Here is a 26745-nt window from a genome sequence, read left to right as displayed (position 1 = left end):
TCATCTGAGACTAGCAGCCCTTACACCCAGAACAAGAGCAGGCAAGTGACAATTCATTGGAGGGCCTTGTTCATGCATGGCTTCAAGTGTTTTCTTCTCCAGTCTTTTAAGTGTGTTAAGCATTCTTGGTGTCCAGTTTTGTCTGAGGAGAATCCAGCTCCTACAGCCTGCTGCATCAGTAAATTGCACTGGTCATCATATATCAGCCCTCTCTCTGACTTTCAGGAAAAGTTTACCCAATGCTTTTAGTGAGGCATTAAAAACTTGCAAACTGCTCCAACCAGATGGAGCTCGGGTCAACAGACCTTCTCCCCTTCTCCACCCCTCCTCCCAGAGCCCATTGCAGAGTTCTTGCACCTTCCACATGCACATAAAACAATATCTTTTCAAGGATTTCCTTGATTGCAAATTGACTCACTGTTGTAACTGCTGTTGACGTCCGTCTGTGTTGGTGCCAGGCTGTACTGAATTGGACCTTCAGAGGTGGCCCTTCCTGACAGTAAAGGGGAGAAGAGAAGGGAGGAAGAGAAGGGGAAGGGAAGGGGGAGAAAAAGATATATTTAAATAAACTCACATAGCAGACCTGCAGTGTTGTTCTAACACCACTTCTGTGAATTCCTTTCCCTAGCAACATTCACATACTCCAATCACACACGCAAATTCAGGTACCCCAGTAGATATGAGAGGTTAATTGCCTCAAGACTTTCCAGAGAGGCTAGCTTTTCTGTCTGGCAGCCCATACAAGATACCTTGTTATGGAGTCATTAAAGAGGTAGAAGACACAAAATACAAAACTTACAACATTTATATACAAGACTTCACTGGCATGTAGTATCCCTACAGATCAGGCACTCAGCCCAAGTTAACATCTCAGTGTATCCTTTAGGACTGACACATGCAATAGGACCTGAATGCTAAACATGAGAAAATCAGCCCTGCTGTCCTGTTCATTAGCAGACATCAGACACAGCAGAAAAAGTATCTTTTCAGCATTTCTCAGTAGGAATAACTTACTCTGTTTTTACAGAAAAAACATAGTCCAAATCCCCTCTGTTAATAAGGGTATGTTTGACTGGGGTCAGAAAAAGAAATGTAATTAAGCTGATGAATCTCCTTAGCAGATTGCACTTGTGAGTTTGCTGTGCAGCTAACAGTCTGCCCATAGAAGGTCCAGAGATGCAGCCATCAATCCATTCTGATGTGCCTCATTTCAGATATACTGTTCTGTATGTGAGGTATGAGAGGTGGAGCGGCAGCCTCTTAGATTGAGAGCACTTGGGTACTGGTTTTAACAATCAAGGTCATGCTGACTACATTTCCAATCTATTTCTTTCTCCACTTTCTGATCTCACTGCCTTCTCATCAGAGTTAACTCATGTAATCTTGCTTTACTTGCAGCATTCATCCCTGAGGTGTGTGTGCTACACCATGTGCAATCCAATGAATCTTAAAGGTTCCTGGGGCTTTCCATGTGAAATACCTTCTGTATTGTACTACAGAGAAAACAGCCAATCCGTAAGTACCATAAGTACATGGCTACGCTTATATGAAGAGATTTTACCATCAAGGTAGAGAAAATCTGTCCCTCAATCCTAAATCTCTGCCTGACAATTAAGGCAACAGTGAATGAGTGTAGCTGTCTTTCTGTAAATAAGCACTGCCTTTACTAAGCTCCCAATTCTCTTCAAACTCCCTTCTTGTTCTCACAGAATTTGTGTAGTCAATACATACACTTAAGATGGATGATAAATTAGTATTCATATTAGTTATAGCACTTCTTGGAGATGTTATGTGGAATTAATTCTTCACTTGAGAAAACTCTGAAATACACAACTGAGCATTACACCATCTAAAAATGTGCATTATACTAATCAAAAAGCAGTTAATGCTAAGTTATTGCTGACAGCTGGTTTCACCCATTCACATGAATGCAGATGAATAGCATTGAAGAAATTTATGTCTTGTGAGAGCAAACACTGAGTAAGATATTTCATATTTATAATCTCTATGTTGCAGTACAACCATCCAAATTCTGACAACATAAATTTTAGGATACTTCCCTTGAGATACTTTGACTGAAGACTTCAACCTCTTAGGAGTTTTGTATGTTTATTTATATCTGCTTGCAACCACTTTTCATTAAAAACAGCAATAACCAAAACAATTTCAGAATCTACAGAATTGCCCAAGATTGTCAGAGAAAAATGGTATTTTTTGTATGAGCTCTTGTTCTCTTGCAATTTCCTGTGCAACAGGAGTACACAGATTGTCCCAGTGAGAAGGAGGTAAGGTGGTGATGCATTGAGTTCCTCAGCTGTTTTTTTTTTTAAAGGTTACATAATTTTCAAATCTACTCTTTGTTCAATGTTATTTTACTTTCTTTTCTAGAAGTATAGAATCATAGAATCATAGAATCATAGAATGGCCTGGGTTGAAAAAGACAGAAATGCTCATCTAGTTTCAACCCCCCTGCTATGTGCAGGGTTGCCAACCACCAGACCAGGCTGCCCAGAGCCATATCCAGCCTGGCCATGAATGCCTCCAGCGATGAGGCAAGTACCTGCTTGTATCTACTAAAAAGCATCATGCTTCCTACCTAGGCCTTCACTCATGCTCAGTTTACCAAAGACCCCTCTTCTAAGGCGTTTATGAAGACTTTTGCAGAAGTTTCCCACCTTTATCCCAAGTCCTTGGATTTGTAATTTCTGTTTGTCCTCACTTCTGTTTTCACAGTAGCTTTGCCTCTTTAAATTTTATATCATTTTAGTACTCATATCTCACAAAATATCTCAACTCCCAATTATTTACACCTGATCTGCCTTTGCTTCCTTACTAAGGTGTGTAAACTGTCCAACATTCTCCATTAAACTATTATTGCTTTTATCACACACATCAAAAAGCAGGCAGAAGTTTTCAGAGCTGAGCATCAGAAGTTACAACCATCTTACAGCTGAGTAATGAGTCATCCTGAAACTTCGTTCTAGTCCAATCATGGTGATTTCAAAAGACTTATTTATTTATTTATTCTGAAAAGTGAAGAGGCATTACATTTTCTGCCTAATTTCATATGAAATGCCCTCTGTAATTCAACTAGGGATAGCTTAAGTTCACAGTATGGGCAAAATGCAGGACAAAATCAGAGGGCGATCAAAACAGAGCAAAAAGGATGCTGTCTTGACAGATACAGATGATGAGAAAAGGACTACAGAGAAGCATTTTAGTGCCTGAAACCTCCTCCAGTGAACAATCTTCTGATCAAGACAAAAAAAAAAAAAAGCCACAAGAATTTATGTATACATCTTGAATTTATAAAAGGTGGACACACAAAGTTTATGCAGTGCCAGTCAAGTACATTTTGGCCTTTGACAGCAAGCAAATTGCAGGGTATCCTAAAAATATACATCCAGCATACAAGGGCTTTCTCAGCCATTTTTGATAGTGTGCCAGAACTCAGCGTTTCTCCTTCACTTTCCCAAATGTGGGCTGTGGGCAGAAGAGCAGCCAGAGATAACACCTGCTGCCAGCTGCAAGGAGCAAGAGCAGAGCCCCAGAACGACCAGCAGGTAGTTTCTCACTGAAGCTTCTCAGAATGCTCAAATCCCAGCATTACCAATACAGAAACGGATCTGTGCTTAGGGGAGACAAACTGGATAAGCTGGTGATGTTTGGTGGGGGAAGAAAGAGCAAAGATCCTCTGAGCCACACCAGCATTAACTGTTCCAGTCACCTCAAGACACAAGGCTAGACCTGTGTTCTCAGCCTTTTATTTGAAATCGTGGTAAACAACTACAATAAAAACCCTCTAACACATACTAGGTTAATTTATTGTGGTTATGTTTTTTTTTTTCCAATTGACATTCCTCTGAAGGGCCACACTATGCTCTCAAATTACAAATTGTAGCATTGATATTTCAAGAAAATAGTATACCTCAGTGAAACCTAAAAAGAGTTTGATATACCCCGCATCTGTAAAAGTCAAGTGGATTTGATTCTTTGCAAATTCCACACAGCTTTTTCCATTTTCATTCAAGCTGCTGTCATTGATTTGCCCTTATCTGCATTTATACTAATTTCTTACATGTGTCACAGTTTAAAAAGATGTTAGAGAATTCAACATACGAATTTTGTGGCCAGAGTGATAAGAAAGTATTAAGGAGAGTCTAAAAAGCCAAACACGTCAGTGGTCAAAGTGATCACCTGCACTGAAACAAAAATAAAGATCATGATTTAACTAAAACAAAACAATCCCTGACATTTTAGCTTGCTTACCTCACATTGTATATTTTGGAGCTGTTGTATATTTTGGAGCTGTTGTATATTTTGGAGCTTAAAGCTTGTGGAAGAAAATCCTTCCATAGTTTGCTTTTTACTTAGGATATAAAAAAAAAAAAAAAAAAATATCCAGATTTTAGTGTATTTCCCAATTTATCCAACTTCCCTTCAGCTGTGGGACAAATCTCTCTTACAAGGGCTGTTCTTCCTCAGGGTAGAAAAATCCTGTTTTTCCCAGGAAGCATGATTCTCATTTTCCAGATCATTTCAGGTTTTAACTTCAACAGAAAAGCAGCAGTATTCTGCTTGCAACGAAAGCATTGATGCAGTGTCTTCAGTAGCCATAGCGGCCAGTTTCACTCAGGGGAAACCCCATCTCATAGCAGATGCTACCATTCCCATAGCACCATCTGACTTTTTTTTGAAAATGTTCATCCATTCATGCATCTAGAGGCCAAAATATCAAAGCCACACTGTGAATGGGGCCAGATACCAAAGAGTGAACTTGCAAAATGCTGTCTTGTTTTTCCTGCTTAATGTAATTTTAACAAAATAGAATTTCAGCTTTTTAACCTTGGCAGTAAGTAACAAGCAACATGTAAATATCAAAATCCCCGTGTATACAGATGTCTACAGCTGGGAAGACAAACGACTATGTTTTTCACTGCAATGAGTTTTAAAAGTATGCTGTTTCAGGGAATGCTTTAGTATTGATACAGATTACAATTTTCACAAATAGAACAAGACAAGCAGTATAAAAATGGCAATTGATAACTTCTCCAACCCTCCTCAGGCACCACTATCTCCAGAAGCTGGAGGTCTGCACCAAATGAAGTTCCAGCAGAAATTGTAGGGGCTGGAAACGACCTCCAGAGATCACTGAGTCCAACCCCCCTGCCCAAGCAGGCTCCCTAGGCCAGATTGTACAGGTAGGCATCCAAATGGTTCTTGAACTTCTCCAGAGAAAGAGACTCCACAAACTCTCTGGGCAGCCTGTTCCAGTGTTCCATCACCCTCACTGTGAAGAAGTTCTTAAACACATTTGTGTGAAATTTCCTATGCTTCAGTTTGTGATTGTTTCTCCTTGTCCTGTTGCCACGTACCACTGAAAAGAGTCTGGCCTCATCCCTTTGCCTCCCACACCTTAAATATTTATATACATTGATCAGATCCTCTCACAGTCTTCTTTTCTCAAGGCTAAACAAACTCAGGTTGCTCAGCCTCCCCTCACAAGAGAGGTGCTCCAGGCCTTATATCATCTTTGTGGCCCTCCACTGAACTCTTCCCAGGACATCTTTGTCTTTTTGTACCAGAAAGCCCAAAACTGGTTACAGAACTTTAGGTAAGGCCTGACCAGAGCATGGTAGAGCAGGAGGATCACCTGCCTTGACTTGCTGGACATGCTTCTTGTCATGCACCCCAGGATACCACTGGCCTTCTTGGCCACCAGAGTACACGGCCACCCTGTTGTCCACCAGGACATCCAGGTCTTTCTCTGCAGAGCTCCTCTCCAGCAGGTCAGCCCCCAACCATGCAGTTATTCCTTCCCAGGTGCAAGACTCTACACTTACTCTTGTTAAACCTCATCAGGTTTCTTGCTGCCCAGCTCCCCAGGCTGTCCGGGTTTCATTGAATGGCAGCATAGCCTTGCAGTGTGTCAGTCACTCCTCCCTGCTTTGTATCAGCAAACTGGCTGAGGGTGGGCTTTATCCCTTCATCCAGGCTGTTGGTGAAGATGTTGAACATCAGACCCAGTACTGATCTCTGAGAAATGCGACCAGTTACAGGCTTCAGATCTTTCATAGCATGGTAGTTGTTCTAACTATAGAGCAGGAATTTCTATGATGAGGAAAGAGTTTGCTCAGTGTTGCACACTCAGTGTGGAGAATCCTTTAACATCTGAGAAGATTCCACTTAAAAGGCAGTGGAGTGGAGTAGCTTAGCATGTACTTTGTCAGATAAAGATTGCACAGACAGGCTCATTTCTTGCAATTCCTAAAACTGGAATGCTACCCTACTAATGTTCTTTAATACAGTTTGTGAGTGTAATCTATAATTCCTTGATGCTATGTCAGTACTTCTATCTCATCCCAAAATAGTCCACTACTACTTACACAGCAGTATGGAACACAACTATAAATAAAACCACTGTCATTAGTATTGGTAGCATCCAATGTTATCAATACAAGAACTCACTAGCAATAAAAATATCAAGAATGATTAACTCTTGCATCTAATGACTTCAAAGCAGAAGATGAAAGATCAATGATTAAAGTCAGAGAAATGTTAATCCCCTGGATTTCCCTATTAAAAAGTCTTTAAAACAGAACCGTATTTTGCATAATTCTGCTCTTTAAAGTTACACTGGATGTAGCACTGTTGTTCCCATCTTGAAAAAATCAACACAAGAATGTAAAAGAAACACCAAAGTACAGAGAAGCTCCTTCTAATGGGAGATGCTCCTATCCACAGCAGGGGGGTTGGATCTGGATGGTCCTGAAGATCCCTTTCAAGCTGTTCTGTGATTCTTGATTCACATTAAGAAGTCACCGAGCTAAATGAATCTTGGTATTTGTTCTTCATTGCTCTGAAAATGTTGCTGGAGGCACCGTTAAGCCCACTTCTAATAAGCATTTATTTCGGAATGAATGTGTGCTGTGAAAGACCTCTGGACAAGCCTTAGGGAAGGAATTCTCTGCAAGAGCTTTCTCCCTGATATGATCCCCCGTGACAGGCAGAAACTCTCTTGTGCATCTGTGGCCTGTCCTTAAGGAGCTGCACACTCTAATAGTTGACACCTCTTCAGGCTAGGAAAAGCAACTAATAAATGATATGTTACATGCCCATAAAGACATAAGAATCAGAGAAATCTATGACCAGGGAGCAATCTTCACCATCTCCTCCCATCCAATAATTATGGAGCAGCAAACAGAGCAGATTCAAAACAAAAGGATTGTATTTATTTATGCAACCTTATTTCAGTTGCTGAAATCCCAGACAAAAAGCATTCTAATACCAAAAAATATTCAGGTTCCAGAGTCAACTGGGCAGATTCAAAAAATAGAGTTCATGGTGGGCTTCTAAACAAGAAGTTTTGTAAGTATGTTAGCCACTTATTTCTGAAAGTTTTGGAAATGTCAAAACACCATATGCTTTTCCTGTTCTTGTAATTCCTCATACAATAATTCCTTTTTGGAACCAAGACATTTGGTTTAGAGAACACTGGTTTGATCTGGTGTGACATTTCTGTGTGACATGGCTTTCATAATGCTTCTTAATAAAATGGTTTTATGATCAAGACATCAACAATTAGTCACTTCAAAGAAGAAAGAAATGTATGATATTGAAGTCACCAGTTTTGACCTAAGAATTCACCTAGGGAGACTGAGGTTTTCAAATATCTACCATTGATAACCATATCTTGTCTTTAGTTTTATTTGGAGAACAAACATAAATTCCAGAACAGATGGTGTATAACCACTAGGGCAGAAAGGTGGGACTGTGAGAGAGGAAGACAGCATCTCCTGATTGCCTGGAGACACAGGAGCCAAGAAGGAGGAGGCGACAGCTTGCAGAAAGCTAAAAATAAACCTGGAATATTGACATAGCCTTGTTTGCTTCATAGTTGTGGGATGGAAAGACTAGACTTGTCCATTGTATCATGAAAAAAGATCTTTCGGTGACTCTAGTTAATGCCAGAAATATCTACCTGGGAAAAATGAGGTAATGGTGATAATGCACAATCACTATTGCATGGGGGAAAATGCATTTCTTTAAATACATCTGCTGTTGTCTTTTTTTATTTTAAAATAAATTTTATTTTAATGTATTTCAATGTACTTTAAATAAATCTACTGTAGATGGGTACAATTTTTAAAAGTAGTCCTGACTTTGATTGCAAGATAAGGAAAAAGAAGCACAAGGGACAGTCTTGGTTATTTGGAAATTGGACTGCTGAAAGTGATAAAACGACATATTCTGAAGAGCTCTTTTAAAATTGAGCAACAGATGTGCTTGAGAACTATGAAACTTGAACTCTCAGTCCCCTTGAAAAAGTGATTAAGCTATCTTTTGAGTCTCACTTTCCCACAAATGTATATATCCCAGCCATGTCTGTGCTTTCAAAATGATTGCTGTATCCTCAAAAAAGCTGCCATACATGCTCTCAAAATCCCCCCACTGCTCTCCGTGCCCACTCTTCACTTGTTCTGTGCTGACTGCTGCTACTTCTATTAATCTCCCATCTCCTCTATCTGTACAGCCAAACAATTAATGTAAATTATCATTTCAAAGAAAAACCTTCCTCAAGTGAATATACCATGCTGAAGCAGAAGGCTGATTTCTCAGCTTGTGCCCCACTCTACAAACAGGAAGAAGTCTTTCTGAAGTTGAGTAGTGTTGAAGTGGATATCTGATACGTCGATGGTCCACGCAAGGCAATAGCATGGGTAAACATATCCTCATGCAGAGCTTTTTCAGTGCAGAAAACAGTCTGTGCCTTTGTCCTTTAATTAGTTTGCACATGCTTTTCCTACAGTAGACAGTTTTTAGACATACAGTGAATAACAGTGCTGCATTCAAACTACTTTTAAAGCTTTAACTACATAACTGAAATGCAGTATACACATTGGGACTTCCTATACACATCTCTATAGCCAATAAATTTGATTCTCCTCTATTATTAAAGAAGATTTTAAGATGTCATCCATTGCAGCAATTCAGCAATAAGCTGGAAATAGAGAATTTAAACAGCAATTTGAAGATGGAGACTTGAACTTGATGATTTCTAGCTTATTATTTTTATTGTAGCATTTTCCTCCTTGAGCCCATGTCAGAAAATCACAGTACATATTGTTGCCAAGCTCTACAGAATCAAATACCTTAGATGCTTCCTTTATTAGTCCTTCCTGGCCTTTATTTGCTTCACTTAATTCATTTGCACATGTAATGAGCAAAATCTTTATTGTTGGAACAAATAATAACACCAACAAAATATTATTTCCATCTTCTAAATTATTTAAACATCAGATAAAACAGAAAAATACGGTGTAGTTTAATAGCTTTTTGCACAGCCAAGTTAGCTTTCACTAGAAAATTGTGAAAAAAACTTTCACATGCAAGATCGTGAAAAACAAATTTGACTTACATATTTTTTAAAGTCTTCTTTGGGGTATTTTTCTCATTTTAATTTCAAAGCAGTGCTACAGAGTTCACACTTCGTGCCTGACAGCCCTCTCACAGCAGTTCTGCACTTCCGAGACGTTAGCTGAGCTTTTTAGGTATAAACATTCGGTATTCCATAGTAAGTTTGCATTTGCAGTACAGAGAGCCCAAAATACAACCCACTGTGGGCCAAAACAGCCTAAGAACATGAGACAACTCCAGAGCTGCGTTTTTTTCTTGATTTCTACCATGGGCTGCATGCTGCTGAGTAGCCTGATGAAGCTTTTTGTTTTGGACTAATCTCAAAACAAATTTACCCTGCCCAGAAAACAGGGTATGGCCAGACTCCAATAGTCTCAACTCCACTCATTTTGGGAATGGATGGGCATTTCCAGCTCTGTTTTATGCAGCCATTACAATTATTAAAAGTGGTGCAGAGTAACTGCTGTTAATGAGAAATAAAAAAAGTATGACACTTGAAAACTAATAAATGATTTTTCACATCATTGAAACTACAGTTATGCTCTGCTTTCTCACACTGAATTAACAAACCTAAAACCTAAATCAGCTGTTTTCAAATTGGGACATACATGCTAAATACAACATCCATCCTGGCTTGTGCAGCTCCATAAACTCTTCCCTTTAAATAGATGGATAAATGTCTGTAGCTTGGATGTTTTCCTCACAATTTCCTACAGTGTGGCAGTGTTTTTAAATGCTTTCAGACTAGCCATAGCATTTAACACTGCTAGATAAGCAGGGAGGAAGCATGGATTAGAGCTGACAATCAGACTTAATATTTTAATCAGAATTAGTATAATAAAAATAGCTCAGAAATCCAAAGGAAAAGGATTGTATCATTTGCAATAACCCAGATATCCCCTATGATGTAGCAAGTGTAACTCATTCTGTTTACACAAATACCAATGTAAAGTTAATTTGAACGTGCCAAGATTATTCTTATTTTGCTACGAAATTTAATAGCTTCTACCAGAGGAAGAATTCACTGTTCAGAAATGTTGATTAATTAAGTTCTACAGGTCACTGAGAGATAGGAAGGCATCAGTATACCAGTTACCTCAAAGACCAAAGCCTTTAAGCCAACAGATACACTGAACATGAAGAACACAGCCCTGGAACTCAGCTTGTCAGTCCTTTAATACTGACATACTCACTGCTGCCTCTTCCAGATTTGCCAATGTATGAATGCAAAAGCATTGTATCCTGAGACAACTCAAAGCTCTCCCTAAACCTCTTTTGCCCAGAGCCAAGCCTCTCTCCCATGCAGTAGCAGAATTTTTTCAGCTGATGGAAAGGATGAAATAAGGAAGCGAATCAGGAGATTCCACTGGGAAATGGGAGGAGTGAACAAAGGGGTATGTGGTGCTGAGCTGCTTGCTTCATTAAACCACAACTGAGTTTGAAGAAGCATTCTGTTTTAAAAGCTGAAATATCTATCGCCTTTGATGGAATGTCCCACAGCTTTAATGATTTGACTATGGGCTTGTGTGAATTAATCCCTCTTGAGACCAAAACCCAAATCCTCCCATTCATGGAAAGCAAGGCACTGCTGTAGTTCCTTTATATGCTTTTTTCTTTTAATCTAGCATAGTGTTCACTGTCTAAGTTATGAAGCCTTCCAGGACAAGGATATATGCAGTCTCAACAAATTCTTTTGTATTTGCAGTACTTCCTTTCCCTTCATAACTGATCTCTTGTTGAAGGAACCAAAGGAAGGTCTGTATCCCAGGGAATAGCTTTTGACACACACGAGTAGCAGAGATGGCCATTTCAGTAACTTCTGTAATTAACATTAATATTTATTAGCTACTACTTCACCTCTTTGCTTTTCTTTTACCTAAATAAAACATGACAGAATTTAGAGCCTTCTGAAATATAACTTTCAGTAACCTTCAAAATACAGTTAACACACTCATTTCTTGACAATCCATCCAGCTAATGAAGACCAAACAAAAGGCTCTGAACACTAGTATTTGTATTACTGGCTTCAGCTTCAGCATCTGCTCTATATGTCAAAAAGGTTTTGAAAACAGGATGTATGGAACAGGGAATGACATTGATTTTGAGTCACTTCACCAAATTTTAGCAAGCTAACCTTTTGGTATATCTGGGAAATGAACTGGGTTACGTGACTGCAGGAATGAGAGTTACATCACTCAGTAGTGTCCTATCCAGATAAACCACTGCTTAGGTTCAGTCATAAACACCACTAATAACACTACTCTCACAATGCTTCGGTGGGGCTTTCATTTGCAGCTCCTGCCTCTCTGAGAGCTCCTCAGGCAAAGCATCATGCAGGCAGTGCTTGAAGCTGAACCACTCCTCCAGCTAGGTCTGTAAGCCAGGAGATTTTACAAAAAATCCTTCACTCAAGAGTTCAGTCTCCATCTTGCCAACTGCAAAAAGTACCTGTAGAGTAAAGAGGACCCCTCTGTACAGGAGCAAAGAGGCTTTTAAATCACAAGCAGCTTACATTCAGGACACCTTGCAAAATACTCCCCCACTTTCTACTGAAAGTAGTGGCCCTGCTTTAGAAGGATTAGTTTGTTGATGTCACATGACAGCGCTATTTCTAGTGTTTCTGTAACAGTGCAGTAAACCATTCATACTTTATGGTGTTAAAATCTTATTTTAAATCTGTTCTAGATATGCACCTTAAAACTCAATCTTTTATAGAACATATCAATTGTAAGCAAGTTAGTAAGCTCCCAGAAATCCTCTTACCAGGGGCAGAAGTGCTTTTCAGATGTTACTTTTTATTTCTTTTTTACTTTTGCCAATGATGTAAAAATAAATAAATAAATAGATACTTAAAGAAATAAATCATTCATTTTCTTGAACAACATTTTATAGAATGTCTTTGTATGTACATATTAGGTGCTCACTCCAATCAGATAGGTCTTTCAACCTTAAAGTATTCATAGAATCATAGAACCATTAGAGTTGGAAAGGACCTTTAAAAGCCATCTAGACCAACTCCCCTGTAATGAACAGGGGCACCACAACTAGATCGGGTTGCCCAAAGTCTGATCCAGACTTTGCTTCGAAAGTCTCCAGGCATGGGGCATCCATCACTTCTCTGGACAACCTGTGCCTCACTACCCTCACTATAAAAGATTCTTTCCTTATGTCCAAGCCTTATGTCTTTAAGCTTGAAACCATTTCCCCTTATTCTATTATCACAGACCCTACTACAGAGTCTGTCCCCTTTTTTCCTGTAGCTCTTCTTTAGATATTGAAAGGCCGCTAACAGATCACCTCAGAGCCTTCTCTTCTCCAGGCTGAACAGCTCCAGTTCTCTCAGCCTGTCCTCATAGGAGAGATGTTCCATCCCTTGGACCATTTTTGTGGCCCACATCTGGATGTGCTCCAACAGGTCCATGTCTTTCCTGCACTGAGGACTCCATATCTGGACACAGTACTCCAGGTGAGGCCTCACCAGTGAAGAGCAGAGGGGCAGGACCACCTCCCTCGACTTGCCTTCCTTAGAGATCAGAAAGTACTAGATAAAATAAAGAAGCTTACAGGTCAGATCTTAATTCAACAAAATATTCAAGCATGTAATTACTTAAGTCAACAAAGCCATAAAAATGATTACAAGTGTTAGTTAAAATTCAAAGACTCTCTGATTTGAGAGCCAAAACTAAGAGACATTGCACACTAGAGTGCCAAAACTTACAACCTTACAGCTGCAGTGGGAGTTGCAACTGTGGAACAAAGACAGAGTTTGGTTCTTTGACTATTACTATATGTACAATGGTTTTACTACAAAGCCATCTGACATGATCAGTTTTGTACTGTACAAATTGCAGTCACTGGAGGAGAGTATATGGCCAGTTAGTCACCAGTCAACATCCATTCATCTACAGAATACTAAAGCAATTCATATTCCTTTCAAAATGTGTGCCTGGGTAACAATAAAGAGTTTAGCTTCAATAGAAATCTATCACTTGTATTTCTCAAGATGTTGCTCAAGAAGATACTCATGAGCTGTAATGATAAACAATTGGTTTCATTACCTTGCTCTACAAACATTGAGCACAGACTGTAGTTTGCAAAGTGAGGAAGAAGTTATGATAATTCGTATTAGTTCTTTAGATAGTTTAGTCTATATGAAAAAATACTTTTAGAATCTCAAAAGTCTGGAGATTATAGCCCTTCCGCCAAAATTAGCTGAAGCTCATCAGAAGATGAAAACATTGGGTAACTCAGGGAAATCAGCTAGACTTAGAAAACTACAGTATAGAGTAATATCTTTTAATATTTACGATTCACCAGAGAAGCATTTTCAACATTTAAATAATCTTTTCCCAATTCATCATAATACCTGAAAGTCTGCAGACAATCTCAGCTGAGGATGTACCTTTTCCTGAACTCTCAGCTCCTGAATATCACTGGATGGTAACCATTACCTGGATGGTAAACATTATGCTTGCCAGTACATAAATAGATATACATAAATGCAATCCATTTGCTCTCCCTCTACAAGTGCTTTTTGCCCTGCAACCTTTCCTGCAGGCCACAGGAAAATAAATGTACCTCAGGTGATGCACTGTTACCTCATTTGCTGAGATAATAATATTGCATTCTGTTTGCACTAGGGACTGTGGGTGCAGGGGCTGTGAATGCACATTATTCTTAATGTAGCTTCTTAATGTGTCAGTCAAACACTACTGAAGTCAAAAAAGCCAAGAAAAATCTGGCACAAAGGTCCAATCTGGAAGATCTGTGAGTGTCCAGGTGGTCTCTGAGAGGAGAAACAAGAGCAGAGCAGAAGAGAGGTAGGAACCTGGGAGAACTGTAAAAAGAATTTTTGATGCATTTTGCCAGTTGATCACAAGAAGCTCCAGATCAGGCCCATTTAGGCATTGTCAGGAGAGCTGAGCTTTCACCCACTTCTGTTCTCCAGCTGCTTTAGCATGGGCATTGGTGATAATAGAGCAATACCAAAATTCATAGAGTTACTTTGAACATCAGTGGCAAAAAGAAGAAACAGATTTTGAGCTCAACTAAAAATCCAACTCTTCATCCTTTTTCTTGGCTCTGTTTTCTATTAATTAGCCTGAAATTAGCCACTAACCTCCAGAAGACAGGTGAAAAATAAAATGTTTGTGAAACTAGCTTATGACTAAAGGTCTTTAGTGATCCAGTTGTTAAGACTAGAAGTCAGTGAGGATGGGAAAATGATGAGGGATAAATAAGGACATGGAAAGATGTAGAAAGATGCCATTTCCATATTTTCTTTTGTCACTTTCAAATGATAAAACCCAGAGACTTCAAGCGTGAGGTAATTTTCTCCAGCCTTCTGCTTTCTAAAAATATCGTCTTGCTCTCTTCTTTCTCCACCTAATTCAGAGGACTGATGCCAGAGCCTTCAGTTACATCAACAGCTGTCTTGCCTCCATGTAGCACCTCTTTCCTATCTATGACAACAGATGCTGTGTGTGTCTGTGATAAACACAGTAACAGGATTATACCAAGGCCTTCTGTTGAATGTGTCAGGGAAGGGGGCGAGGAATAAACTCCAGAAGAGTACAGTCAGGCAGAGGAAGACAAGCAGAAAGCAAACTCTGACCAAAAGAAAAATGCATTCTTTCCATTCATTTACACCTTCTGTTTGTGTGCATCACAAAACACCTAGTTCATGCTACACTTTCAAAGAGTTCAAAGTCTGAAAGAACACTGTGTCAATAAAGTTGACCATGTTCAGGGACTGTGGAATATGTTTTCAGAGGCTATCGCTTGATACGCAGCTGTTTCTCTGATGTAAATATTCACCTTTGTAGCCACATCACAATAGTAGTAGTTATAAATTAATTATTTTAGCATTCACCAGGATTTCAACTACTATGTGTTCTGCAGAGGATAAATTTGCCCTCACCAAAATATGGTGCTGAAGAACCAGCTCACATACAAGATATAACTACTAGTATTTCCACACTGTTATCTGTGTTAGCAGAGCACTGTGGTGAAAACTTAAACTGAACTTTACAAATACATAATTAAACACTTTAACCGGAATGTGTGAATTTTGTTAATAAGCTTCAGAATATACACTTAAATAGGTTACAAGGACAGTCAATTTAGATATCAAGTTTCTTTTCACTGATCCACTGCATACAGATTTTCTATGTCTATGACTCTATCAAAAAGAAGAAGAGATTCAGGTAGATCTAAGACTGGTAAATATGAAAGAAAACCTCACAGGATATTTCTCCTTTTGAGAATATTGGAGTAGGACTGTGACAGGAGATGTTTGAAGAAATAATAAAAATTTGATTGGAAATGTACCAACAGGATTCCTTCTACTTTCTGTATATCATCACCCATGTCTGGCCTTTTGTCATCTGGTAAAAACAAAGTAAAAACGAATCAAAAGACAAAGACTATCTCAGTAAGTTCATATGGACTTTAGTACCTGGAGATCTGCTTCCTTTTAAAATAAATAAATTGGTTAAGAGAAAATAGTTATTTTGCTGGCTCTAGCACTGAAAGAAATTTCTTAAGTTCTGAGATGTAGTGCCTGAATTTCCAGGATTCCATGGTCATCATCATGAAGATCAGATAACTTGCCAGATAACTTCCTGGCTCCTTGAGCAGCACATACACAGCTTCAGAGCTGAGAATAAAATAATTACTTTGAATAAAGTCAGATTAAAGAACAAGATATTGAAAAATGAACCTTTAATCCGTTTTTTTTAACTGCTCAACTCCTTTGTGACCTTCAGTTTATTCTCTCTCTTTACCCACGTATTACACTCCTTCACACTTGCTAGATTCTTGTGGTATCTAACTGTAAGCTTGCCAAAACATAAACTTTCTCAGTTTTCACCTGCATAGATACAAAGCCAAGGCTAACCCATTCAATCTTACCTGCATGCTATGGGCAAATAGTTACTAGTTGAAATCAAGAAGAGGTCAGCAACTACAAGATTTAATATCCTAATATCTTGCCCTTTGTACCACACATGATATTTTTTATAATACTCTGGTGTGTTTGAAATTCTTCTTTTGCTTAGTACAATACTAGACACTAGTACTAGAACTCTCCCAAATCTTTGCAGAGAAATGTCTAGTTATTTTTCCTCACATGTGATGATGAAATGATCATCCTGAAATTACTTATTGAAGGGTTTAAATACTACTTACAATTTACTTTTTTTTTTTTAATTCTAATTAATCACTCTAGTTTCATATTTTAGAAAGATCATAGTATCATAGAATCATTCAAGTTGGAAAAGACCAGTAAGATAGTTTAGTCCCATCATCAGCCCACCAAAGATGTGAGCACTTTTGGATAAAAACTTGTTGCCTGTTAGACACAAGGTAATCCTGCAATTAAACTGTTTTGGGAAGAAAAAAAAAAAAGAAAAAAAAATTACTTTGCCCCAAGATGAAACTGAATGCATGCCATGTAAAGTTTTAGTTATGAGAAAGAAAGAAATGTCTGTAGGAAATACTGAGTGAATTTAATTGAAACATCTACTGGTAAATACTATACAAAAATGTAGAGGTCAGTAAATACAGATGAAGTGTTATTTACCTTTTTCAATGATGTGGAGAGAAAAATAACCTACTGTTGAGATTATGACAAGATTTGGTTAGGGTCAGTGTAGGGTGCCTCTCTGATCTCAAAGTTCCTTTTATCAAAGAGAAATTCATTTTAAAGAAACATGCTTCATTTCAGAAGACATCACTAACTTTAGGTCCAAAGTTGCTACTGCTCCACTTTAAACATCAACTTAATTAACTAATTGTCAGATATGTTTCCTGATAAAAAATGTATATAGTCCCACTGAGAGCAAAGGCACAATTATCGGCAAAATAAGGAAGGAATCCAATGTAGTTTCCATCGCCCATTTCACCATCTACATGTTATTCCACCATTTATTCCTTAACTATATAGAGTCATAGATCCATAGAAGCATAGAATCATAGAATCACAGAATGGCTTGGATTGGAAGGAACCTCAAGGATTATCAAATTCCAACACCCCTGCCAGAGGTAGGGTTGCCAACCACTAGATCAAGCACTAGATCAGACTGCACAGGGACCCATCCAACCTGGTCCAGAAAAGCTCCAGGGATGAGGCACCCACAACCTCTATGGGTAACACGTTTCAGCACCTCACCACTCAGTGAAAAATTTCCCCCTGATATCTAATCGGAAAGTTTTCTCCTTTCATTTAAAAACATTCCCCTTTGTCTATCATCATCTACCCATGTAAAAAGTTGATTTCCCTCCTGTTTATATAATATGTAATATATTATGTATTATATATCATATATTCAATACTACCTATAATACATATACAATATATACAATACATTATATATTATATATATACATATACATGTAGATACTACATATATACTATATACATGCTTATGTATATAAATACATATACAACAGATACTATATTATATACATTATGTATATGTATGTAATTATTAGTATATATGGTGTCTTGATTGTCTATTCTCATGTACTTCAGCAGCATTTGAGAAACAGCATTATTTTTCACAAGCTAATCCTCTGTTGTTCAATTTCACATTACATTCAGAGCTCATCAGTCCTAGCCCAGGTACCATGGCATGGGGCCATGGCTACTATAGTGTTAAGCCATTGGGACTAAGCTGTCTTATGCTGTGCATATACATAATTAGTTCATATTCATCATTTTTGAGGATCTCAATCATTAGCAAATGACTGTAAAGATAAAAGTTCTAACAATCCACTATGTTGAGGATTTCACTTTCTACTTCAGCTCTTCTTTTTCTTTTGGAAATGCCAAATATCTTCAGTGGATCCTCTGCATCTTTGCTATGACATCACTATCCCATTTCAGTCTATGAGGAACATAGCATTTGAGTAAGGATGATCTGATCTATAAAGGGACCTGAAAACTTGTGCTTTACTGATTAAATATAGCTTTCTCTATAAAGAGTAGAAGAGTCTAGTCAGTCTATATTTTTGCTGCGTTACAAATACTTACACAGAGGCTGATATATTATAAGCGAAGAGAAACATAATACAGCTCTAAAACGTATAGCATTTATGTATTATGTATTATTATTATGTAGTAAGCATATTTTCTGGAGAATAGACACACTGTTATAAACAACAATAATCCAACTATTTTACAGTGAAAAACTTCCAACAAATCAAGAATTCAAAGAGGAAATAAAATAGATTCTCTTCAGATCTTTCATGGAATAATGCCTGACTCTAGTTAGGTAAATGGCAATCTATAAATGGTTTCTCAAAAATAATACTGAGCTAAAGTTTGATTTAAAGTGATTTTTTCAAGTGATTTTTTTTTTTTTTTAGACATCTATAGGTTGAAGTTAAACAGATTCTGCCACTGCATAACAGTGTGATTTCAGCCCTATATAGAAGAGTAATTCAATAAGGCGGGGTCCTGTGTAAACACAGCACAATCTTAACATTTTCAAATAGCTGAAGAACAAGCTTTAGGTGATATAATTCAGAGGCTTTGATTTGGTTCACGTTACTAAAAAAAAAAAAAGACATTCTAGCAGAGATCCTCATGAAGAAATGAAGATGTTCTGACAGACTGACACTCCCCATCTGAGGCAGATGTTACAAAAACAAAGAAAACATTTATATTGAAACATACTAGAGCCACAAACTTCTCAAGAAAAAAGAACCAACAAACCATGGACTTCACTCATGCAAAGTGGCAGAGATCCAGCTGAAATCTGCCTCACCTCATGGCAACTAAGATTCCATCACACTTAACGTGGGATTAGCTTGCCATAATTTTAGTTCCCTAGTCATTGAACTAAATAAACGTAGACCATGCACACTGCTTTAAAGCAAAAGAAAATATACATTACCAAAGAAATGTGGTAGGCTAAGATATGGTACATTTATCTCCTGTGATCCAAAGTATCTACTTCATATGGCTATGTGACAGGTATTAGGAAACAGGAATTTTTATCTTTTCCAGTGCGTATATGGCTTGAATCAGTGGTACGGTATATATTTAACAGACAGAGACAAGAAATGGAAACAGACAAGACAGATGCACAGCACAGATGCTTTCCCTAAGATCCCATAGTAAGGCTTTGCCAGGGCCCCAGATCCTCAAGACTGTGTACCTTGTACTGATGTTTTTTTTTCCACATCAGGCAACACACATCAATAAGGGCCCAACCTGAAGAAAATGTATGTGAAAATGAACTATTGAATATTTTCTTTCCACTTACAGTTAAAGTAAAATCTTTGCCTAAAGTCCCTCTAGCAATGACATTTATATGTTCTCTTGCTATTCCGTTCCCTCTCCAAACATATAATTAGGCTAGAAGTGAGCCCAAAACGTTAATTTTATTTGCAAAAGGTCACTAAGTGAAATACAAGCAAACTGTCCCAGTAAACTGTCCTCTAACCCTAAAATAAAAGCTTTTCATTCATATTTTTGCAAGTATCATCTTGCAAAAAGAGATCTGTCCCATTGTCTAGCTTGATATTTATCTGAGACAGTCACAAGTAACTTGTTCACATTTAGCATTATGGTGGTGTATAGACACTTCAGGGTCTGAACATAGTGCAAGAGGCTCAGGTTGGCTGTCACTCTGCAGGAGGTAATGCATCTGATAAGCATTTATTCATAAGCAGAGCTAGTACATTTATGATATCCACGCTAAATCATTTGTATCAAGAGCAAGTACATTTTACAGATGTGTGAGCTCCATATACACAGAAATTAACATGGCTGAACCAATGAAGTATTAATGGTTCCCAAATCCATTCCCTCAAGTCCCCTGCAGATCCAGATGAAAGAAAGAATGCTTATTAATTCAGTAGTAAAAAATGCTGTAATTCGCTGATAACAGTCCTGGAAGATTTCTCAGTTATTTGGTAATGAATGTGACCAGCAGCATGGACATGATTGCCTCCAGTTGGGTTATGCAACTTGTCTTTGAAGCTACTGCAGTGAAACCTCACAGGATCACAGGTTCACAGAAAAAATATTCATTGGAAAACACTTCATGAGATAATTTTGTGTTGACTGGATTTTGTCTTCATTTCAGGGACAACTTGATATAGTTACATTTCCAATAAAAGCTTTCCAGGAAAAGAAAAAGAAAAAAAAAAAAAAAAAAAAAAAGCCTTAGACTGTGTAGCGGTGTTTTTTGGCAGTTATAAGGCTGAGCAGCACCAGCTGTAGTGTAGGTGCTGCTGGTGTCTTAGCCACTTGAAGAATGAGTGTTGTTACACTGTCTCATATGGTCTGAATAGGTTGGGACAACATCAATAAGCTGTAGTGGTTATAAGTAACTCAGCTGTTTGGTACAGCAGTTTTCACAAAATGAAATTTATTAGAATAGCAACGCAGAGCACTGTAACATGAAGAAAAATCTTTGAACTGTGGTATTTCTGTTACAATTTGTAATATATTTATTGTACCTTTTGCAAGGACATAATCAGAATCTCACCAAATTTCCTAATACAAGATGTCTTGCAATTGGTGCAAGCAAGAGAATGATAAAAATCTAGAAATTTTTAGCCTTTTCTTTTTGTGCACAAAGTAAATACACATAAAATAAAAGTTCAAAAGTGAAGTATTTCAAATGGCTGTAATGGTGTTGGGAGAAAAGCTCTTTAATTCCACTGGGATGAATCTTCCAGGCCTAGTTACACTAGCATCAGGCACACACCCACTGTGTGGGTGGTTGCTATTCTGTTTAAAGAGCTTTTCTGTAGACACACAGACTTAACATTTAAACATTTACAGATCTTAAATTCCAAATATCCATTCTTCACCAAGGGTGAACATTAACGCAAGTACACAACTGGGTCTCAGGGTCATCCTGCTCAAGCAGCCCATTATGTTATCTACTCACTACAGTACTACATGGTGGGCCCAAGCACATGGAAAATCCATGTGGCAGATGGGATAAAAAGTATGAGAGAGATCTGGATGGTCTTCATGGTCCTCTGGAGCCACAGTCTGGAAAAGAAGCTGGGTTTGCTGTGGGGAGCTGTGAAACAGCATAAACTGTGGTTAAATAGCAGAGGTTATGGTTCTGATGGCTGGGACAAAAAAAAAAAAAAAAAAAAAAAAAAAAAAAAAAAAAAAAAAAAAAAGCTAGTGGATAGATCTTTTATGTGTATTCTGCTTTTCCATGAAAACACTTTGAACTCCTGTGTCCTGTCTGCAGTGGCTGTTCAATTGTTTGTATTTCAGGAGTTACTTAGTAGGGATATAGGCATACGTATGATCTTTATCAGATAAAGATAACAAGACAAGGAAATACAGTTTAGACCATCCCTGAGCTTATTATGTGTGTGTAGATATTCTCATATCTATCACCTTCAGGCAGGCACGTATCAAGCTAGAATTATTTTGATAAATAAAAATGGATTATTACTTCAATCCAATTTATGGAGGTTGAGGAAAATCATTACAGCTAAAGACATTCATATGAGGAATATCAGGAGGCTTGGTAACTTCTCTAATACCCCATCCTGTTCTAGATGCATTCATTAATAACCTGACATTATCCCACCTACCAATATAACTGCCACAGCACACGTCTAAAAGCATTCAGAGAGAGCACCAAACCTGACTGTCTGTTTGCAAATGACCACAAGCAGGAGACACCCATTCATGTGAGGCCTAAAAATATCTGTCGGTAACTGAAATAGAGAAGGCTGTCATTGCTTCACTTTTCTAGTTCTTTTCTAGTACCATCCTTTTCTAGTACTTTTCTAGTTCCATCCTTACACTCATTCTTGATCTATGTGATTTGGACAAGGTGTGACCTAGAGATTCAGGGAGATGATGGGTCCTTGTCATAAGATCTAACAAACAAATAGACCAAGGAGATGACTGTTACAGGAGATCCTTAGTCATCTTTAAATAAGGAAATTCTTTCAATAATCTACCTATTGAAAGAACTCAGTTCCAAGTTTCAAAGAGTCTGGAAGGGCACATGTGCCTGAGCAAGTGAGCAGATCATGCTGAAGCCAGCTGAAGTCAGAAGAGAACATTTTGGGCACCAACAGCCAAATCTCTGAAGATCTTTGAGAGCAATTGCTGTTCTCTATGCTTTGCCAGGACAATATGTATTTTAAGGCCATTATTCACTGCATGTGAAAGAATGCCAATTTGGCTTCCATTACACTATATGCATCGAGTGGTGCCAGTAGAAGATGTTAATTGAAGTAGCCACTCTGCTTTTAATCCACAGACTATTTTACTCCAAATTAACTTCCCTATTTAGATGTGGCTTCAGGCATCTCTAACAAAATCTGAGAGCCAGCATATTCTAGAATAGGTTTTTTCCCAGAAGTTCAGGAGAATTTGTGCAATGTAGCTAGCTGAGTGCTTAATGCAGCTTCAAAATAGACACAGACAATACAATCAATTTAGAGATTACCTAAAACTACTAAAGCTGACAGTAGAGGTTGCCAAAAAAAATCAACCTAAAATTGCAACACTTATGATTTTATGATTATATCTCCAATGCTGGCAAAACTTTGGGCTTTGGGCAGAGTCCCTTAGAGAGAAGCAAGTTTAATCTTCATCTGTGGAAAAAAACAACCTGAAATACAGCTTTCAAAACTACCAAAAGCTGGTCTAGTAATTACTGGTTTGAACTATTTATAAATAATAGGCAGTTGGCCTTTTGGAAATACTGCTAGAATATGCACTACATGAGAAGCAAGGAGTTGATGTTCTTGAAGATAAGTATAATCGCGAAATAACTGCTATTACAACAGCTGTATGGTAAACACAGGAGTCTCTATAGTCCAAATGCTGCACATCTGTGTCTGCAAAACACAGATAACTGACAGGCATCAACCATTTTTAACACGGAGGATATGCAATATAGTGTAATTGCTGACATCAGACATTTGAATTTGCAGTACAATGTAATTGCTGACATCAGACATCTGATTTTGCAGTGCAGCTCAGCTTGACTATTGGTTTTAGAGTATTTCTCTATTTCCTCCACAATTGCAGCAAGTTACCAAGCTGTTGCTCACTATGGTGCACTAAAGGCTGCTAACAAGAACTAAAGACAAAAGGACCCAGACTACAGTCTGGGAGCTTTTTTTTTTTTAAGTTCCATTATTTTTGAAACCCTGTAACTCATCTACAAAGAAGAACAGTTCCATGATTTCAAATGACATATTTTATATGCTGCAAGGTGATAGAATGGAAGATGCAAAAGGAATTCCCCATCTCATATCAGAATCTGAAAACTTCTAAGGATGTCTGAAAAAAAAATAGCTGTCAAACTTGCTCCAGGAGTGAGTGCTAGATGGTTGCTCATGGGAAGGATAGGGTCTTATGCAGCCAGAGTTTCAGTGTCACTGTTCTGCAAAGGACAGGAGGTGTCATTACTCTGGGGGTTCTGTTTGGGGATGTTTTATAGAACAACTATTCTGAGCTTTATCTGCCAGCACTTATGTTTAAGAATCAGAGAATTTTATTCTGAATTATTCAGTTTAAGGTAATTCTGAGTAAAGAACCAAATCTTCGTTAACTGCAAGGAGATACATAGTTTCGAATTCAGATCTTATTTTGATCCTACTTCTCCTATCCTCCTCTCTCTACCAAGCAAACCAGGTATCTCAGAAACCAAAGATGGAACTGTAGCACCACACTTTTAAAAATTTTACTTGTCTGGAAAAAGAAAACTCCTGTACTCGGCAGCACAAACAGTTGCAGTGGATCAGTGGATTTCTATGCTAAATAAATAAAAATGAGTAGGTAGGGAATGCTAACACTAAAATGCACACCAAATTGCACCATACTGTCTGTATGATGCCACTCTAGTTACTGGAGGTGATGCTCAGTTCAGTACATTTTACAGTGTGTAACAACACTCAAACTCAGTAGGTTTCTAGACTGTGTGGAATATTCTGAGAAGGACCCAGACTGTGGCTATGGGTGAAGCAAGAATCGCACCCTGTATTGTTTATAGAAGAGTGAAGAAAGCATAAAAATTCATTTCCAGGTAATGATATTCCTAAAACAGTAATGCAAGGGTTTCCTGAGGGTGATAGAATCATAGAATCATAGAATGGCCTGGTTTGAAATGGACCATAATCATCATCTGGTTTCAAACTCCCTGCTATGTGCAGGGTCACCAACCACCAGATCAGGCTGCCCAGAGCCACATCCACCTGACCACGAATGCCTCCAGGGATGGGGCATCCACGACCTCCTTGGGCAGCATGTTTCAGTGTCATCACCATCTGTGTGAATAACTTCCTTCTAATATGCCTGATAGGCACCCAGAATTAGAAGAACATGTTATGAAGTTATCTTTGGATGAGAGACACAACTTCTCAGAACCCTTTTCAAGTGTATTTGATGGTGCCATAGCCAAGTGATGGCACAATCCCTGATCACTAACTATATCAGATCACCCTCTTTTATAGTAGCCTTTATGTTGCAACTCCAGTGACAAAAAAAGGAGACTAATCTGCTGCCAAAATACAGCAAACTGGTAAAATTTGATGGTGTGGAGCTATGGGGAATCCATTCTCTCATCATATTTTGCGGAATTTGATGCAAGCACAAATAATGTGCTGTAGAATAACTCCCAAGAAAAACCTATACTCACCAGCTTTCTCTCATGTGGCCTCAATACATCCAGCAGTTCCCATTACACTGCCTATTTCTGAGGGCATTTATTTTGTGACTATGTACAGTTTTCTTATGGACATTTCCTCGTTTCACAGAAGATGAGCTAGAAAAGGCAATCAGAGACCAACTGGTTTTCTCAATAGCTTCTGCTTTATTGTACAAGGGTGTTATACTTCCACAAGCAAGGAAGTGAGGTGGATGTGGTTGCTGCCTCTTGACAAGACAGACTGTTTTGCTGTGCAAGGTATAAGTGCCCCCTCTCTCCTGAAATCCTCAGCAGCATGGCCCTTTTATGCCTATGTTGATAAAATCAGTGCCTCCACATTCTCTCCACCCACTTGGAATGTCAGAGGGCTGCGCAGAAAGGTCAATGGAAATGTAACAGTATGCTGTCTCTTTTCAAGGGAATTACATGAGCAAACATTTCATAATCCCAGCCTGATTTACTTTAAAATAATTACACCTTCCTCTGATAATTTTCTGGGGTCAGTGCACTGGAATTTCTGCAGTTAACAATCACATCACTCTACAGTGCTCATTATACAACCTATTTTAGGATACTGCCAAGAAGTAGAAGAAAAGAAATTATTTCAAGATGGAACATGCATAGCTTTCGTTCCCATCATGCACTATAGGGAAGTCCCTACACAGCAGGCAGGACTTGCAGACTGCTCCTTGCAGCCAGTGGATTTTACAACCCTAAGTGTGGTTAATACATTTCCCCATCTGTTGCCAGTCCAGCACCTCCAGCTCCTGGTTAGTCCCCACAGGGAGAAAGGACACAGATGCAATCTATGATTTTTCTATATGCAGTCAACATACTTAAGTCATTCCAAAGCTTTTCACACATAGCTACAGCTTTCATGTCCAGGTCAGTACATCACCAATACAATAAAAGCTTGGACTAGTTATTTTTAGCACTGAAGTCCAGTTATAAACAGAATGAAAAACTCAGTCACCATGAAGGAGTTACAGTAGTCTCTTCCAGAAGGACAGATACCAGTGCAGTGGAATTGAGACACAAACCAGTTCTACACAACACAAAGAAGCAGCAGAGTATATTTCTGGGTACAGCAGCCACAGAAATTGTTCTGGTGCTGAGGCACCTAACAGGGATTTTTCACAGCCTACCCAAACCAAAAGATGTGAGCAAAACAGCTAATACTGAACTAATGTCAGATTCCAGAGCTATTAAAGAAAACAGCATTAAGTGAGTTGTACTAATGACATTTGCACACACACACAGGTTATTTATAGGAGGGATTCCCAGCAGCTGCTCCCATCAATTCCACAGTGGTCTCATTAATATTTACAGGCTTGAGGATCAACAAGGCAAAGTCAAGTCAGTTCAGAAACGTGTACAGGCTGGAAGAAGAGCTCATTGAGAGCAGCCCACAGAGACAGACCAGGAGGTTCTGGTGGACAAGATTTTTGAAATGAGCCAACAGCGTGTGCTTGCAGCCCAGAAGACCAACAGTATCCTGGGCTGTGTCAAAAGAGGGGTGGCCACAGGGAGAGGGAGGGACTCTCCCTCTCTATTCTGCTCTCAAGAGGCCCTGCCTGGAGTCCAGACGTTGGGTCCTGAGCACAAGAGGGTTGTGGAGGTGCTGATGTGGGTCCAGAGAAGGCAATGAAGATCATCAGAGAGATGGAGCACC

General features: G+C 38.6%; 1 protein-coding gene across 1 annotated transcript in view; it reads right to left on the bottom strand.

The window, feature by feature from the left end:
• NRG1 (neuregulin 1) overlaps nt 1–26745 on the bottom strand; it is a 461683-nt gene that overhangs the window by 294894 nt on the left and 140044 nt on the right. The window contains exon 2 of the mRNA XM_085213119.1: nt 419–493. Coding sequence (XP_085069245.1) covers nt 419–493 — 75 coding nt within the window. The remainder of the gene's footprint in view (nt 1–418; nt 494–26745) is intronic.

Source organism: Meleagris gallopavo, chromosome Z (genome assembly GCF_905368555.1).
Source record: "Meleagris gallopavo chromosome Z, MGAL_WU_HG_1.1, whole genome shotgun sequence".
Classification (NCBI taxonomy): domain Eukaryota; kingdom Metazoa; phylum Chordata; class Aves; order Galliformes; family Phasianidae; genus Meleagris; species Meleagris gallopavo.
The sequence above is the reverse complement of the archived record's forward strand: the minus strand, read 5'-3'. Positions and strand labels throughout refer to the sequence as shown.